Here is a 13,661-nt window from a genome sequence, read left to right on the forward strand (position 1 = left end):
AATGTCTACCACATTACTTTATTTCGGTTTTTAGCGGAATAGCCCTTCTAAAAAAATTATCAAGAAATAGATTCAGAAATCTGAGGGGCAGGCCAAGTTTATTATTTAGTCCAATCTACTTCATAGACAATGTTTAAAACACCTATAAATAATTATTATCACCTATTTACCGCGAAAAAGCGTCTATGGTTCTTCTTGTTGATATAAACGTTATAAATTATAAACACGTATACGTAAACAGTCATATTACATTATTTGAAAATTAAAATGTCTTACCTTTCACATGGTGTAAAATACAGTCCGGTTTCCCTCCCTTTTCTTCAGTATACGCCCATTAGAGACAGACATCACGATCATAGGGTAGAGATTTTAAACCTATACATAAGTTTATTTCTTCCAAATCATTGTTTTTTAATAATAAAACGCATTTCGTCAGTCTCGTTTAAATTAAGAAGCACAAAAATAGATATATATCATTAAAGATTCGATCGATTGAATTAATCAAGGTTCTTTTTTGTATTTACTATTTATAGACAGTAGACGATGACAAATTGAATTGTAAGTAAACACGAGTATTTCTTAACATAAGTTACTCTAGATAAAATCACTGATTAGACGAATCGTCAGCTTCCAATACAGTTGTAAATAAATAAATATTTTATTTGCTTTGAACGTGGTACATATTATGATGGATTAATGAGAAACCACACGATCAATCAAACTAGCATCCAAATGTCAAATTAAACTTAAAGACAATTAAATTATTTGGTATGTGATATTCTATAGTTAAGAGGAATGGAACGACTGATTACGTCCAGCCAGGTAACTTTACAGCCATTATAAAGGTAATCCTCGGATTCCATAAAGGCACGTAGTAGTACGTTGATCAATAGCTATGCTGCATTTAGAGTTTTTATCATTATTCCTGTTCGATGCCGCAATGAATGGGTACTGTTTCAGATGGCAAGCTTATAAACCATCAACACGAACTTCTTTATTAGGGAAGCCGATTGGTAGCGGTTACTATCTAAAGCGGGCCATAGACGGAACGCATGTTGCAGTCAAGACCGACTGCAACATGCGGTCGCCGCACGGCGATCTGCAGTTTCCATACTAAATTCATATTCGCAATACACGGACCGCTCGAGCAGTTCCTGAGGAAAAACGTATGTTGCAGTCGGTCTTGACTGCAACATGCGGTCTATGGCCGTCTATGGCCCGTTTAAGACGGCTGTGTATTCAGATGACTGCACTAGATTATTCTTTATAGTAAGGATTATTTGGTCTTGTGATTATTTAGATTGTAGATTGTTATTACATTTATGGTACTCAACAAGAACAATAAATGTGGAAACATTCGTAGTGTGAAGAAAACAGGCCGGTGTTAGGCGTAAAACTCGACATGTCAGGCACTGATGGGAAGGAATTGATCATTTATTACCCTTTTCTCTGATCAGAGATGGACTAAGGGTCTGTTTCACAATGTACGGATAAGTTCCGAATTAGCTATTTATTACTTATTGGTAGGATAAACACTATTGTTGCGTATCACGACTGTCATAAAGCGCTATTCGTCACATAAAGTCCATCATAAGTTATGAGTCCGATGAAGTGTCAAATGGCCCAATTTATGTTCCAAATAATTTATGTGTTGCATATCTATTTGGTACTTTATCCATACATTGTGAAACTGACCCTTAAACTCATAAAAGGTTTGTAGCCTTACTGAATGGTATACAAACACAGGTATCTCATACTCAATATCCTCATTCCTCATACATTTTTATCATACATATTTAAATAGTATCTGAAGAACTGTATTTCTCGAGTCTGATGTCATATCGTCACAGTATGAAAATATAGATATAATTGTTAAAAATCGGTTGAATCCTATGTCTATAATATGTAAACTTTTACATAGTCACGTACGCAATACTTATAACAATTAACTCGGTAATTAAGTTTGATTCTTTCCATTATTACTTGAACAACTAAGGGACTGCTGTAATGTATGTATGTAAATAATGTAATATATTCCTCTTTATACATGTTAAAGAAGTTACTACGCAGTTACTTTTTTAATTAGTAGTGAGTAGTGACCAAAGATAGTTTTATAGTAAACAACCAGCGCATCATAGTTGCGCACTCGATCATTTTAATAGTTTTAAAATCATAATCTTCATCAGAATCTTCTAAGTTCAAATTTAAATGTCATCTAAAGTGCATTTTGTTTAAATTTTGAAATAAACTATTATAGTACAAATTTAATCTTGATAAAAAAATTCAAATAATACATGCTGTCGAGGACATTATTGGAAAAACTTTTTTAAGTAATTACTAACGTATATTCAAAACGGTTTCCTGAAACTTACATATAAAAACAGGTTACTAGGTAACGGCCGGCCTTATCGTTAACAAGCGATTTCTTCCAGGCAACCCTAGTATGGAAAAATAAACATCAACTACTAAGAGTAAAGTACAAGAAGTGCTTAAAAAATAACAAAAGAAAAAATTACATGTAACACTAGAAAATAGAAATACTAACTCAAACTAAACTAAACTAGTATCTTAATGAGTATATATAATTAGGTAATTACGAGGCAGAAGAGCAATGCTCAAAAAGAAAATTGTCTTATATAATTCACTTTTCAGGAAGGACATAACTAACCTATAATAGAGGCGGAGAAAGACTATCACCCAAAGAACGTATTGCATTAAATTAAATATTAAATGAACGTCCTTGATATTGGATATAAACGTTGAACGAACATTGGACTCTATCGATGTTTATTGTTGCTACTCATCAATCCTGTATCAATCAGAGATTGTATCGAGTCATGTGACAAACTAATTACACTAGTGGGTCACAGCTTAGAACGCCTCTCTATATGGCATACCGAAACAGTCAACAACGCGTAATACGTTGTTGACTGTTTCCAAGTACTTCTTGTTTGGATGATGCATGTTTTATATTAGTTTACTACTTTATGATTACGCTAAAGTAAAATAGCTTGTGAAATTTACAATAGACAGAGTGTAAGACTTTTCATTTAAATTTCGTTTGATTCGGTTGGTTTATTACCGTATTTATTACTAACATTGTTGATGCCAACCCCCACGACACCTCAGAGACTCAGGCCTGCACAGGATTATACGTTTAGATGTTCGTTTGAGAACACCCGTGCAGTAACCAAAGTACCTCGGTGCGGCTTTGAATACCGGTGGGGTTTGACTTCGTACGTACTACTGTTCTAGCCAATCCCGACGTCGCCTCAGAGACTCGGGCCTGCACGGGATTAGACGTTTAGACGTTCGTTTGAGAACACCCGTGCAGTGACCAAAGTAACCTCGGCGCGGCTTTGAATACCGGTGGGGTTTGACTTCGTACGTACTACTGTTCTAGCCAATCCCGACGTCGCCTCAGAGACTCGGGCCTGCACGGGATTAGACGTTTAGACGTTCGTTTGAGAACACCCGTGCAGTGACCAAAGTAACCTCGGCGCGGCTTTGAATACCGGTGGGGTTTGACTACGTACGTTTTGTCAAGACGGTTCGACGTATCGCTGGCACCGCCTCAACCCACGCACCCCTGCTAGTGCGTAATTGTAGGATGTTGTCTTGAAATGAAACTGCGCCTTGTTCTTGTTTCTTGCTTCGCCGATTATTCTTGGGTCCCAGTTCGTTGCGGAGGAAAAAGAGGATTTTGCGTAAATCTCGCCGAGCTTAAGTACTCAAACAGTATACCGCGACGAGAGCTGCGCTTACAGAAATCTGCGCGCGTATACCGCGACGAGAGCTACGCGACCCTTTTATTCGGCGAAGCATTTTATTAATTTATTTAACTGTATTTTTCCCTTGAATTATTTACATATTTTTATCTAACTTATTTATACTAAAATTCTACTTATGAGCTATCAACAATATTCTTATTTTACTTATAGCTCATACTTAATTACCAAACAATATTCATATTTAACCTATAGCTCATACTTAATACTATTTAAATCTATGAGTCGCCAACATTCTCCCCCTCGTGCGTAGCACCGTCATTCCTGCACGGCGACTTCGCAGGCACCAAGATGACGATCCTCGACGATGGTCTTCGTAACACTCCACCTTTGGTCGCGACGTCCACGATCCTGGTTCTTCCGTCGGGCCCGGGGTACGTGGTTTCGATGATTCCCCTGGGCCAAGTGCATCGTGGTAGCGTGCGATCTACGATAAGAACCACATCGCCTGGCTGCAGCTGCTCGCCTTCCCGTCGTCCTGTCGTTTTCCTGGGCAGAAGCGTGGGCAAGTACTCCCGTAGCCATCTCCTCCAAAAGTGATCAGAGAGTCGTTGGACGGTCTTCCAATCGTCTCTGCCCACCAGCTTTGCATCAGGAAAATGCCCAACGCGTGCAGCTCCACTGGATCGCCCAATGAGAAAGTGATTTGGGGTTAGCGCCTCCTCTTCCGAATTGTCAGCTAGGTTCGTTATTGGTCTGGAATTAACCATGTGTTCTGCTTCCAACAGCAACGTATGCAGAACTTCCTCTCGTGGAACGCGCTCCTTTAATGTAGCGTCCAGTGCGACCTTAATGGAGCGCACCAATCGTTCCCAAGCTCCTCTCATATTTGGTGCGCCGGGAGGAATAAATTTCCACTGTATGCCAACCTTCTCTGCTTCTGTGACGATTTCCTCTCTTTTAAGCTCTTCAATGGCTGTTTGGAGTTCTTTGCTGGCCTTAACAAAGTTTGTTCCATTATCGGAATAAATTATCTTTGGCATTCCTCTTCGAGCAGCGAATCTCCTTAACGCCATTATAGTAGAGTCCGTCGTCAGGCTGGGCACTATCTCGATATGTACTGCCCTTGTGGTCAGGCATGTAAACAAGGCTCCCCATCTCTTCTCTCTTCGTCTGCCGATCGCCACGAGCATTGGACCGAAGTAGTCCACACCTGTGCACGTGAAAGGGGGCTCACCATGCCTCAGCCTTTCTTGAGGTAAGTTTCCCGCCGGATGCTCCGCTGGTTTACCCTTCGTCAGCTTGCAGTACTGGCAGTTTTGTTGTATACTACGCAGCACTGATCTCAGGCCTAACATCCAGTATTTTTGCCGTATTTCGTTCATTACTGTGGCTTGATTACCATGGTTGTATTTTTCGTGATAATGTTTAATCATCAATCTCCCAATGGCGTTCCTGCCATCCAGTACTATGGGCGTTAAATAGTCGTTGTCAACGCCCGCTACGGTTCTTGCTCTACCTTGAAGTCTTATGAGATTGTCTTTCATAGTGACGTCTAGCCTTTTCAATTGGCTTCGATTCTCCGTCGTGCGCCCTTGTTTGAGATTTTTAATGTCTTGTTCAAAGCTGCTTTGCTGACATTGGGCGATTAGAACTTCCTGCGCTCGTAATAGGTGTGTCTCGCCGATCGGAAGGTAAGTTCGCCTCTTTTTTGCACTTTTATTGCAGCGCTCGAGGTTCGACGGCTTCTTTTCTCTACATAGGTCGATAAATTGTAGTACCCTGGCAGTCGATCTCCACAATCTTGTCCACGATGATAAGTTTTCGGGAACCGGAGTAATTTCACTGTGGCGAAGTGTATTCACCTGCTCCATCGTTCTGTCTTCGTCGCATTTTTCCTTTTTAAAACTTCGTGGAGCTGGCCATTCTTCTTCGCCTTTTGACAGGAAATCTGGACCCTTGAACCACCGATGTTCCGCGTTAAATTCTTCCGGTGGGCTCCTGGTCGCATCATCGGCAGGATTCTGCGCTGTAGGCACCCATCTCCAGTCTTGCGGTTTTGTCAGATCCTCTATCTCCGCAATTCTATGAGCTACGAAGGTCTTAAACGTTCTGGGATCTGCCTTTATCCAGGAAAGTACCACACTCGAATCCGTCCAAAACGTTTTCCTTGTAACCTGCAGGTCGAGTTCTTTTGCCACTGAGTCTGCAAGTCTACTACCTAATAGAGCTGCCTGCAGTTCAAGCCTCGGCATAGATGTTGGTTTCAGAGGCGTTACTCTTGACTTGGCGGCGACGAGGTTTATCAAGTATTTTCCTTTACCTCTGGTTCGCCAGTATACTGCGGCTGCATACGCTGTCTCACTCGCGTCAGTAAAAGTATGCAGCTCCCCCTCAGTGCAGAATGGTGACATGCATCGCGGCAGTCGGATGTCTTTTATTCCACCGATATGCTCTAGGTAGCTCTTCCAAGCTTCGGTGTCGTCTTCAGTGATTTGGTCATCCCATCCAACACCACTGCGCCATATCTTTTGAATGAGCTTCTTTCCTTGGATGAGAATGGGTGATAGCAGTCCGAGTGGGTCGAAAGTAGACATCACAGCTCCCGTGACTTCTCGTTTTGTTGGAGTCTGCATGCCTCGCGCTACCTCGTTAGGGATTTTCCTAAATTGGCTTCTAAATCCAAGACAATCCTCTGACGTCAGCCATCTCAGTCCCAGGGTCTTTTCTTCGTTTTCACCTAGGTGCACTTCCTGTTCGCCGTCGGCTTCTACGATCTCTTTCTTATTCGACGCCCATCCTCGTAGCTCGAAGTGCGCCCTCTGGTGGATTAAGTCGACTTGCTGCATTACTCGTTTGCAATCGTCAACACTGTGGAAGCTTTGCAAATAGTCATCCATATAGTGATTGCGCTCTATTGCTTGCGCCGCTTCTGGATATTTATGTAAGTGGATCTTTGCGTTCTTGTTTTTTATATAAATAGCGGTGCAAGGCGACGACGCAGCTCCAAATATCACTGATGTCATTCTGTATTCCTTCACTGGCACTTCCTTGTCTTTTCGCCATAGGAACCTGAGACTGTCTCTATCTTCTTTACGTATTTTCACTTGCAGAAACATTTCTTTTATATCGGCCGCTATTGCTACAGGGCCTTGGCGGAATCGCAGTAGCACTCCAAATATTGACTGTAGTAAGTCCGGGCCGGACAGCAGAACGTCGTTAAGGCTGACTCCGTTGTATTTGGCCGCAGCGTCGAAAACAATTCTCAGCTTCTTTTTCAGAGGGTGAACCACTGGGAAGTGAGGCAGGTACCATTTTTTGTTAGATGTGCAGTCGGCTGGTGCTTCTTCAGCGTAGTTGCTTTTCAACAGATTGTCTATCTGCGCGCTATACTCATTTTTTAATTTAGCGTCCTTACGCAGCTTTCTTTCTATGCCTTGAAATCTGTTGAAAGCTGCTGCGTAGTTATTTGGAAGACATACATCTTCCTTTTTCCACAACAGTCCGACCTCGTATCTGCCATCTTCCAACTGTCGGCTGGTTCTTTCCAATATGTCCAGTGCTCGCTGTTCGATATCCGTTGAAGGCTTCTTCGGCTGAACCCCCAAAGACTCAATAGTGAAGTGTTCCCTCACCAACTGATCTATTTTATCTTCGACGACGCTGGCGTGTGCACATGTGTTCACGTAATTGATCGGCGACACGCCACTGCTGTCGGAGCCGTGGAGAACCCATCCTAACTTCGTTCGTGACGCCACCGGCTGCCCTGGCTTTCCACGTCGTATTTGTAATGAGACAATATACTCCCAATTGTCTTGGCCAATGAGCAGCTTCGGCGCCTCAGCTTCGTAGCACACGTCTTGTAGTAAGCCCCGCAAGTGATGACACTTCTTTAGTCGGCTTTTATCTACGAATTGAGGGGTTAATTTGAGCTCCTTGATAGTTCTTGCCCGCTTAAGTGTGCTCTTCTCGCTTTCCTTGATCCCTTTTAGTTCGATATCTAAAATCATGGAGTCGTGATTTTTCATTTGCCCTCCGCCGATAGTTTCTATATTCAGGGCTTCGCGAGGACCCTTGATGCCGATGCTCGAAGCCACGTTTTCGTCAAGCAGTGTCACCGTTGAGCCTTCATCTAGCAGCGCCAGTACTTGTTTGCTCCCAGCCGGTCCGTATATCTCCACCTTGAGCATCTTAAGAATAGCTTTCGGTGTGCTTATTGTATTGACCGTCGCTGTCTCGGGCGGTGCCTCTTCGTGACATTGTTCGCTCTCCGACGTCACATGTAGTAGGCTATGGTGCCATCTTCGACACAACTTGCACGGTGGTCTTCGGCATGTTTCTTTCCGGTGCTTCCCAGCGAGGCACTTGAAGCAGACCTTAAGCCTCTTAACTGTTTCCCATCTCTCGTTGACTGCCGCTTTTAGGAATATTTGGCAGTCTTTGAGTTTATGTGTACCTTCACAGTCTGGGCACTTGATTTCTTCAGGTCTACTCCTTTCAGCGATATTATACGTAGCTTGCTTCACTGGCCTTCTTATCGCTGCGCTCGGTCGTACGCTTTTGCTGTCTTCGAGTACCGCGAATGCGCCGCATTTGTCCGCTTCTAAATTGAGGAAGTTGCTTATCGACTGGATATCACTGAACGATTCCTCTTCCCTCGCAGCCGTGAAATCGTACCATCTGAACCTGAGAATTGGAGGCATCTTCTCTATTATAAGTTTCACGATTTCAGGCGAGTAGAGGTATTGCGGTCTCTTCAATCCCTTTATGGCGGCCACGCTGTTATTTATTTGGCTAGCGAAGACGCATATGTCCCTGGGATTTTCCGTCGTTCTGGGAAGCGCCTTTAATTTCTCCAGTTCAGCTAGCACCAGCGCGTCGGGTCTACCAAATCTTCGGCGTAAAGCGTTAATAACTTCTTCTGGCATCGCCTCTGAGTACAAGAGGCTCTTAATGCTTTCTCTCGCTGTGCCTTTAATCGCTTTACGTAGCCGCGCCATATTCTGAATGCCAGAGAACATTGGAGATGTGTCTTCATATACGACTCGAAACGCCGTCCATTCGGAGCTGTCGCCTTCAAATATCGGCAGCTCTTGAATGTACTTCGGTTGCGGCGCTACATGTGTCGTCATGGCTTCCTTTATTGCGTCAGCTATTGCTCGAATGTCGCTCTTTGTTTCTGTTTCTTCTGGCCTTTGTGCCGATGAGCGCATCCAGTTTGCCACCTTTTCTTCATGGTTATCGTTGACGTCTTCTATAAAGGAGTCTTCTTCTTCCGTTTCTGCTTCTAATCGTAATCTGGCCAGGCGTGCTGCTGCCTGCGCTTCCCGCAGCTCGCAGCGAGCCAGCTCTTCTCTGGCCTCGGCTTGTCTTCTTGAGCTGGCTCTGGATACGGCTCTCGATGCGGCCCGCCGGGTGGAACCCGCTGGTGCCAGATTCAATGCTTGATCTGGCTGGCTGGCTGCGCTCGTCGACGTGGACTGCTCTATCGTTATCTCTTCGCCTGTGGTCCGGACTTCGGACGTAGTGGCGGAGGTAACAGTCGTCGTCGATTCCCCTCGCTGCATCCCGTTCTGTGACCTTGTGACTGGCATTTTCTTTTCGCAGTATTCACTTCTTGATGACAACCGTTGCAGGATCCGGCTCGAAGGACCACTGTTGATGCCAACCCCCACGACACCTCAGAGACTCAGGCCTGCACAGGATTATACGTTTAGATGTTCGTTTGAGAACACCCGTGCAGTAACCAAAGTACCTCGGTGCGGCTTTGAATACCGGTGGGGTTTGACTTCGTACGTACTACTGTTCTAGCCAATCCCGACGTCGCCTCAGAGACTCGGGCCTGCACGGGATTAGACGTTTAGACGTTCGTTTGAGAACACCCGTGCAGTGACCAAAGTAACCTCGGCGCGGCTTTGAATACCGGTGGGGTTTGACTACGTACGTTTTGTCAAGACGGTTCGACGTATCGCTGGCACCGCCTCAACCCACGCACCCCTGCTAGTGCGTAATTGTAGGATGTTGTCTTGAAATGAAACTGCGCCTTGTTCTTGTTTCTTGCTTCGCCGATTATTCTTGGGTCCCAGTTCGTTGCGGAGGAAAAAGAGGATTTTGCGTAAATCTCGCCGAGCTTAAGTACTCAAACAGTATACCGCGACGAGAGCTGCGCTTACAGAAATCTGCGCGCGTATACCGCGACGAGAGCTACGCGACCCTTTTATTCGGCGAAGCATTTTATTAATTTATTTAACTGTATTTTTCCCTTGAATTATTTACATATTTTTATCTAACTTATTTATACTAAAATTCTACTTATGAGCTATCAACAATATTCTTATTTTACTTATAGCTCATACTTAATTACCAAACAATATTCATATTTAACCTATAGCTCATACTTAATACTATTTAAATCTATGAGTCGCCAACAAACATATAATTCATATCGACTAATGCTACGTTTAATTTTTTTTTTTTGGATTTTAAAAAAGTATCGTTCGAAAGTAGTCGTCCCCGTAGGTAAAAAGTTTCATTGAAAGTTATGTAACCTAACATTAGTTAAGTTACATATACGAGTTTAGTTAATACAGTGCAACCTCGATTTAACAAATCGGAAGGGAACAAATAAATTTTCGTTATATCAAGTAATTCGTTGAACTGAGGTTGGTTATGTTGAGGTAAGGTTGGTCTAAAATTCGTTATAAAGAGGTAAGAAAAAAACATTACTTTCCATCAATCATCATCATGGTTTTGGTTTGAAAAATTCGTTAATTAGACGTATTCATACTTTTTATTAATAGTTGAAAGTTCGTTATAAAGAGGTTGTTCGCAAAAAAAAAATCGTAATGTAAAGGGATACTTTACATTAACTCTTTCCGATAATTCAAGGGAATTACGAAGAATTTGTTAAATCGAGGAAGTCGTTATATTGAAGTACGTTACAGTAAGGTAGCACTGTAATTAGAAGCGCAAATGTTTACAATCGTCTTACACTTGAAGCCTAAATGAGCCTCAAACGATTAAAGCCTGTTGACACCTAGCTTCAAACCGCATCCAACAACCGCCACCGAACTTAACTCGACTATACATTTTTGTTTATTTCATTGAATAGTCCTTTATAATCGAAATCAAGTAAACACAAATCTAAAAAAAGATAATATTTATAATTGGTTTTTTGTTATTAACACTTCACTGTTAATTACAATGTTTATACAGTTTATATCAAAATTTGCATTCAGTTGTTAATTACATTATGGTTAAAACAGGGTATTAAAAGCAAATGTGAATGTGTGTGTATACTGTGCATTGTGTATATATTATGTATAAGGCAGCTTAAATAGCTTTTTAAAACAAATTTTCCACAACATTAACTTTTAAGTAGCAATAAAATGCAAATAAATAATGTTATTACCACTTTTTCAAGACATCTTTTGTTATCACCTGATGATATTATTGAGAAGTGAAACCCTCAGATTCGAAGTCGAGACTTAGTGTTATTTTCAAATGTATATGTGAAAAACATATTGACATAGGAAGGTTATTAAGCGTTAAGCTTTGACTTATTAATAAAAAGTGAATCATTATAACACTATGCAACGTTCTCTTTTATCTCTTTCTGTCAATTAGTTTTTACGCAGTGATAAAATGAGATTTATTTATATAATTATTATTACATACATGAATTAGATTTTTATCGTTAGAGTATATACCGTAATTCTATTACATATATGCAAAAACAATGCAATATTATGTAACAATAATTTTGTTTTGCCATAGTTAATTGTCAATTTATGCTTTTATAACGTCTAAATCGTTGAGAATTTAACTGTTTCATTATCAATAGGACCCGATAAATGTGGGTATTTATTTCATAGATTTATCGAACCAATCAATGGCCCAAATTCACGTGAATTTATATACATTAATTGTTAGTGATCCCTTCAAATCATTATCTGCTCATAAAAAACGTAACATAATTAACATTAGCTAATGTTAATTATGTTACGTTATTATTTACATACGTTATTCGTTCGCTTCTGTAAATTTATGTTTACGCTGTGATGAAAAGAGACAGACACTTAGGTTAGTGAAGCCTTCTCTTCTTCCATGGTGATGCATACTTGTGACATTTTTTAAAATTTCTGTTTTACGCTTATTTATAAGACAGTAATTTGCCCTCACAATTGGAAAAGTTTGAGAGCTTTGACGTGTGTTCATTGTGTGAATTAATTTTAATCTCAAATTCTTTTTGAGCGTAATCACGGTCAACGACCGACCCGCGTTTTTATTCACCAATTAACAGTCGTTATAAAAATATGTATCTACTTACTGCTATCAATTAACGTTCATGGTTGCTATTTGGTGAAGATTTGTATCCGGTCATATACCTTAGTGTTCAATGCTAACATTCATGGCAGATAAACTAAAGTTTGAGGGTTCCCAATGAAATATAATAATAATTGTTATTTCAGGCTCCGAAGGTTGATTAGTTACAAAAACAAATGATTACTGAATTAACACAGAATAACTTTTTAGAGCGACAGCATTTGTGTCATAAGTGAGGTAACACTGGGTCCAAAAATGTATATATGTAATTACTAGCTGCCCCCGCGAACTTCGTTTTCCTTAACTTAGCCTACCTTTTTCTCTATATAAACTTCAGCGTTCAAGTCATAAGATTTTAATTAACAAATAAAAAATAAGGGTTGGTGATAGAGGGGGAAAATTTAAGATTGTATGTATTTTCTAATGGCACGTTATAAATGTAATAAAAATTTAAATTTAACATTTTTTTTTTCGTCCAAAAAATAAAAATAAAATGTTAGGGGTGGACAACGGTAGATAGTAGCAGATTCTCAGACCTACTGAAAATCCATATAAAATTTGATAAAAATCAAGTTGTTTCGGACGAGTATGGTACCTTACTAACATTGTGACACGAGAATTTTATATATGTATAAGATAAAAGTAGAGAGACCTATCTATTTAAAGCCCCATAAGCAGAAATAGATCACTCTTCTGTACCAACCAACTCGACACCATCAACGAACTCGACGGAAAGTCTGGACTTTTATCGTAAGGTCCTATATGATTGGCATAAAAAAGACCTACTACAATGATTCACTTATTTTTATTGAATCCTTCTAAATATAATTGTAATGTACGCTGTGACAATTTTTATTAGGTTCATAGTATTGTAATGTCAATGCCATATCAATAAATAGTTTATTGAAGGGAATTACAAGTATAAATACTTTTGTATCTCGGTTTCAATAAATCGAATTTTTAATTCTGCGCAATTTAATTTGTAGCGGGTTTTTTAGATTTCTCACTTCGCGCATACAATTTTTGCAAACAAAGTGTTTGATGTTTAGCCGTACTCAGAGTCGGTGGTTAGGAGTTAGCGATTACTAAAGCAATTTAGATTTATATATTTACTAAGTTAGAAAGTCTCTCGGTACGTAATGCTTCCAATACATTTTCCGGTTTTTAGGTTAGTATAAAGTAGATCGCTGCGTATTAAATGATTAAAATATTTAACTATACCGGGCATTATTTTATTAATATAAATAATAGCATAGAGAAAGAACCTGGAATTCAGGAAAAAATAACCATTTAACAAGCTGTATTCCAGCTTTTTCAAATAGATCGGTAAATGTTCGCAGCTGAGGTGTCGTTAGACAGTGGCACATCATAATTCGTCAACTTTATGACAGATGTATACTCTACTATACTCATATTGCAAAGTTAAAGAGTTTGTTTATTTTTCTATACAGAACAGGGGAAAGAGGGCGCATGAGCGGGAGGCTCGCCGTTGACACCCACACTGCCAGAAGGCTCGCAAGTGAGTTGTCGGCCTTTTAAGAATTGGTGGGGTTCTTGAAGGACCCTAAGTTGAATTGGTTCGGAAATAGTTCAATGCGCTAATGACAG

The 13,661-nt window shown here is 40.5% G+C and overlaps 1 protein-coding gene across 1 annotated transcript; it reads right to left on the reverse strand.

Moving 5' to 3' along the window:
- Nucleotides 1-5,163: 5,163 nt before the first annotated feature.
- Nucleotides 5,164-9,295, reverse strand: LOC125049710. The gene is made up of 2 exons (XM_047649133.1): nucleotides 5,594-9,295; nucleotides 5,164-5,196 (listed from the first exon to the last, which is right to left on the reverse strand). The coding sequence occupies exons 1-2, from the start codon at nucleotides 9,293-9,295 to the stop codon at nucleotides 5,164-5,166; spliced, it is 3,735 nt and encodes a 1,244-aa protein (XP_047505089.1).
- Nucleotides 9,296-13,661: the final 4,366 nt, after the last annotated feature.

This window comes from Pieris napi, chromosome 5, assembly GCF_905475465.1.
Source record: "Pieris napi chromosome 5, ilPieNapi1.2, whole genome shotgun sequence".
NCBI lineage: Eukaryota > Metazoa > Arthropoda > Insecta > Lepidoptera > Pieridae > Pieris > Pieris napi.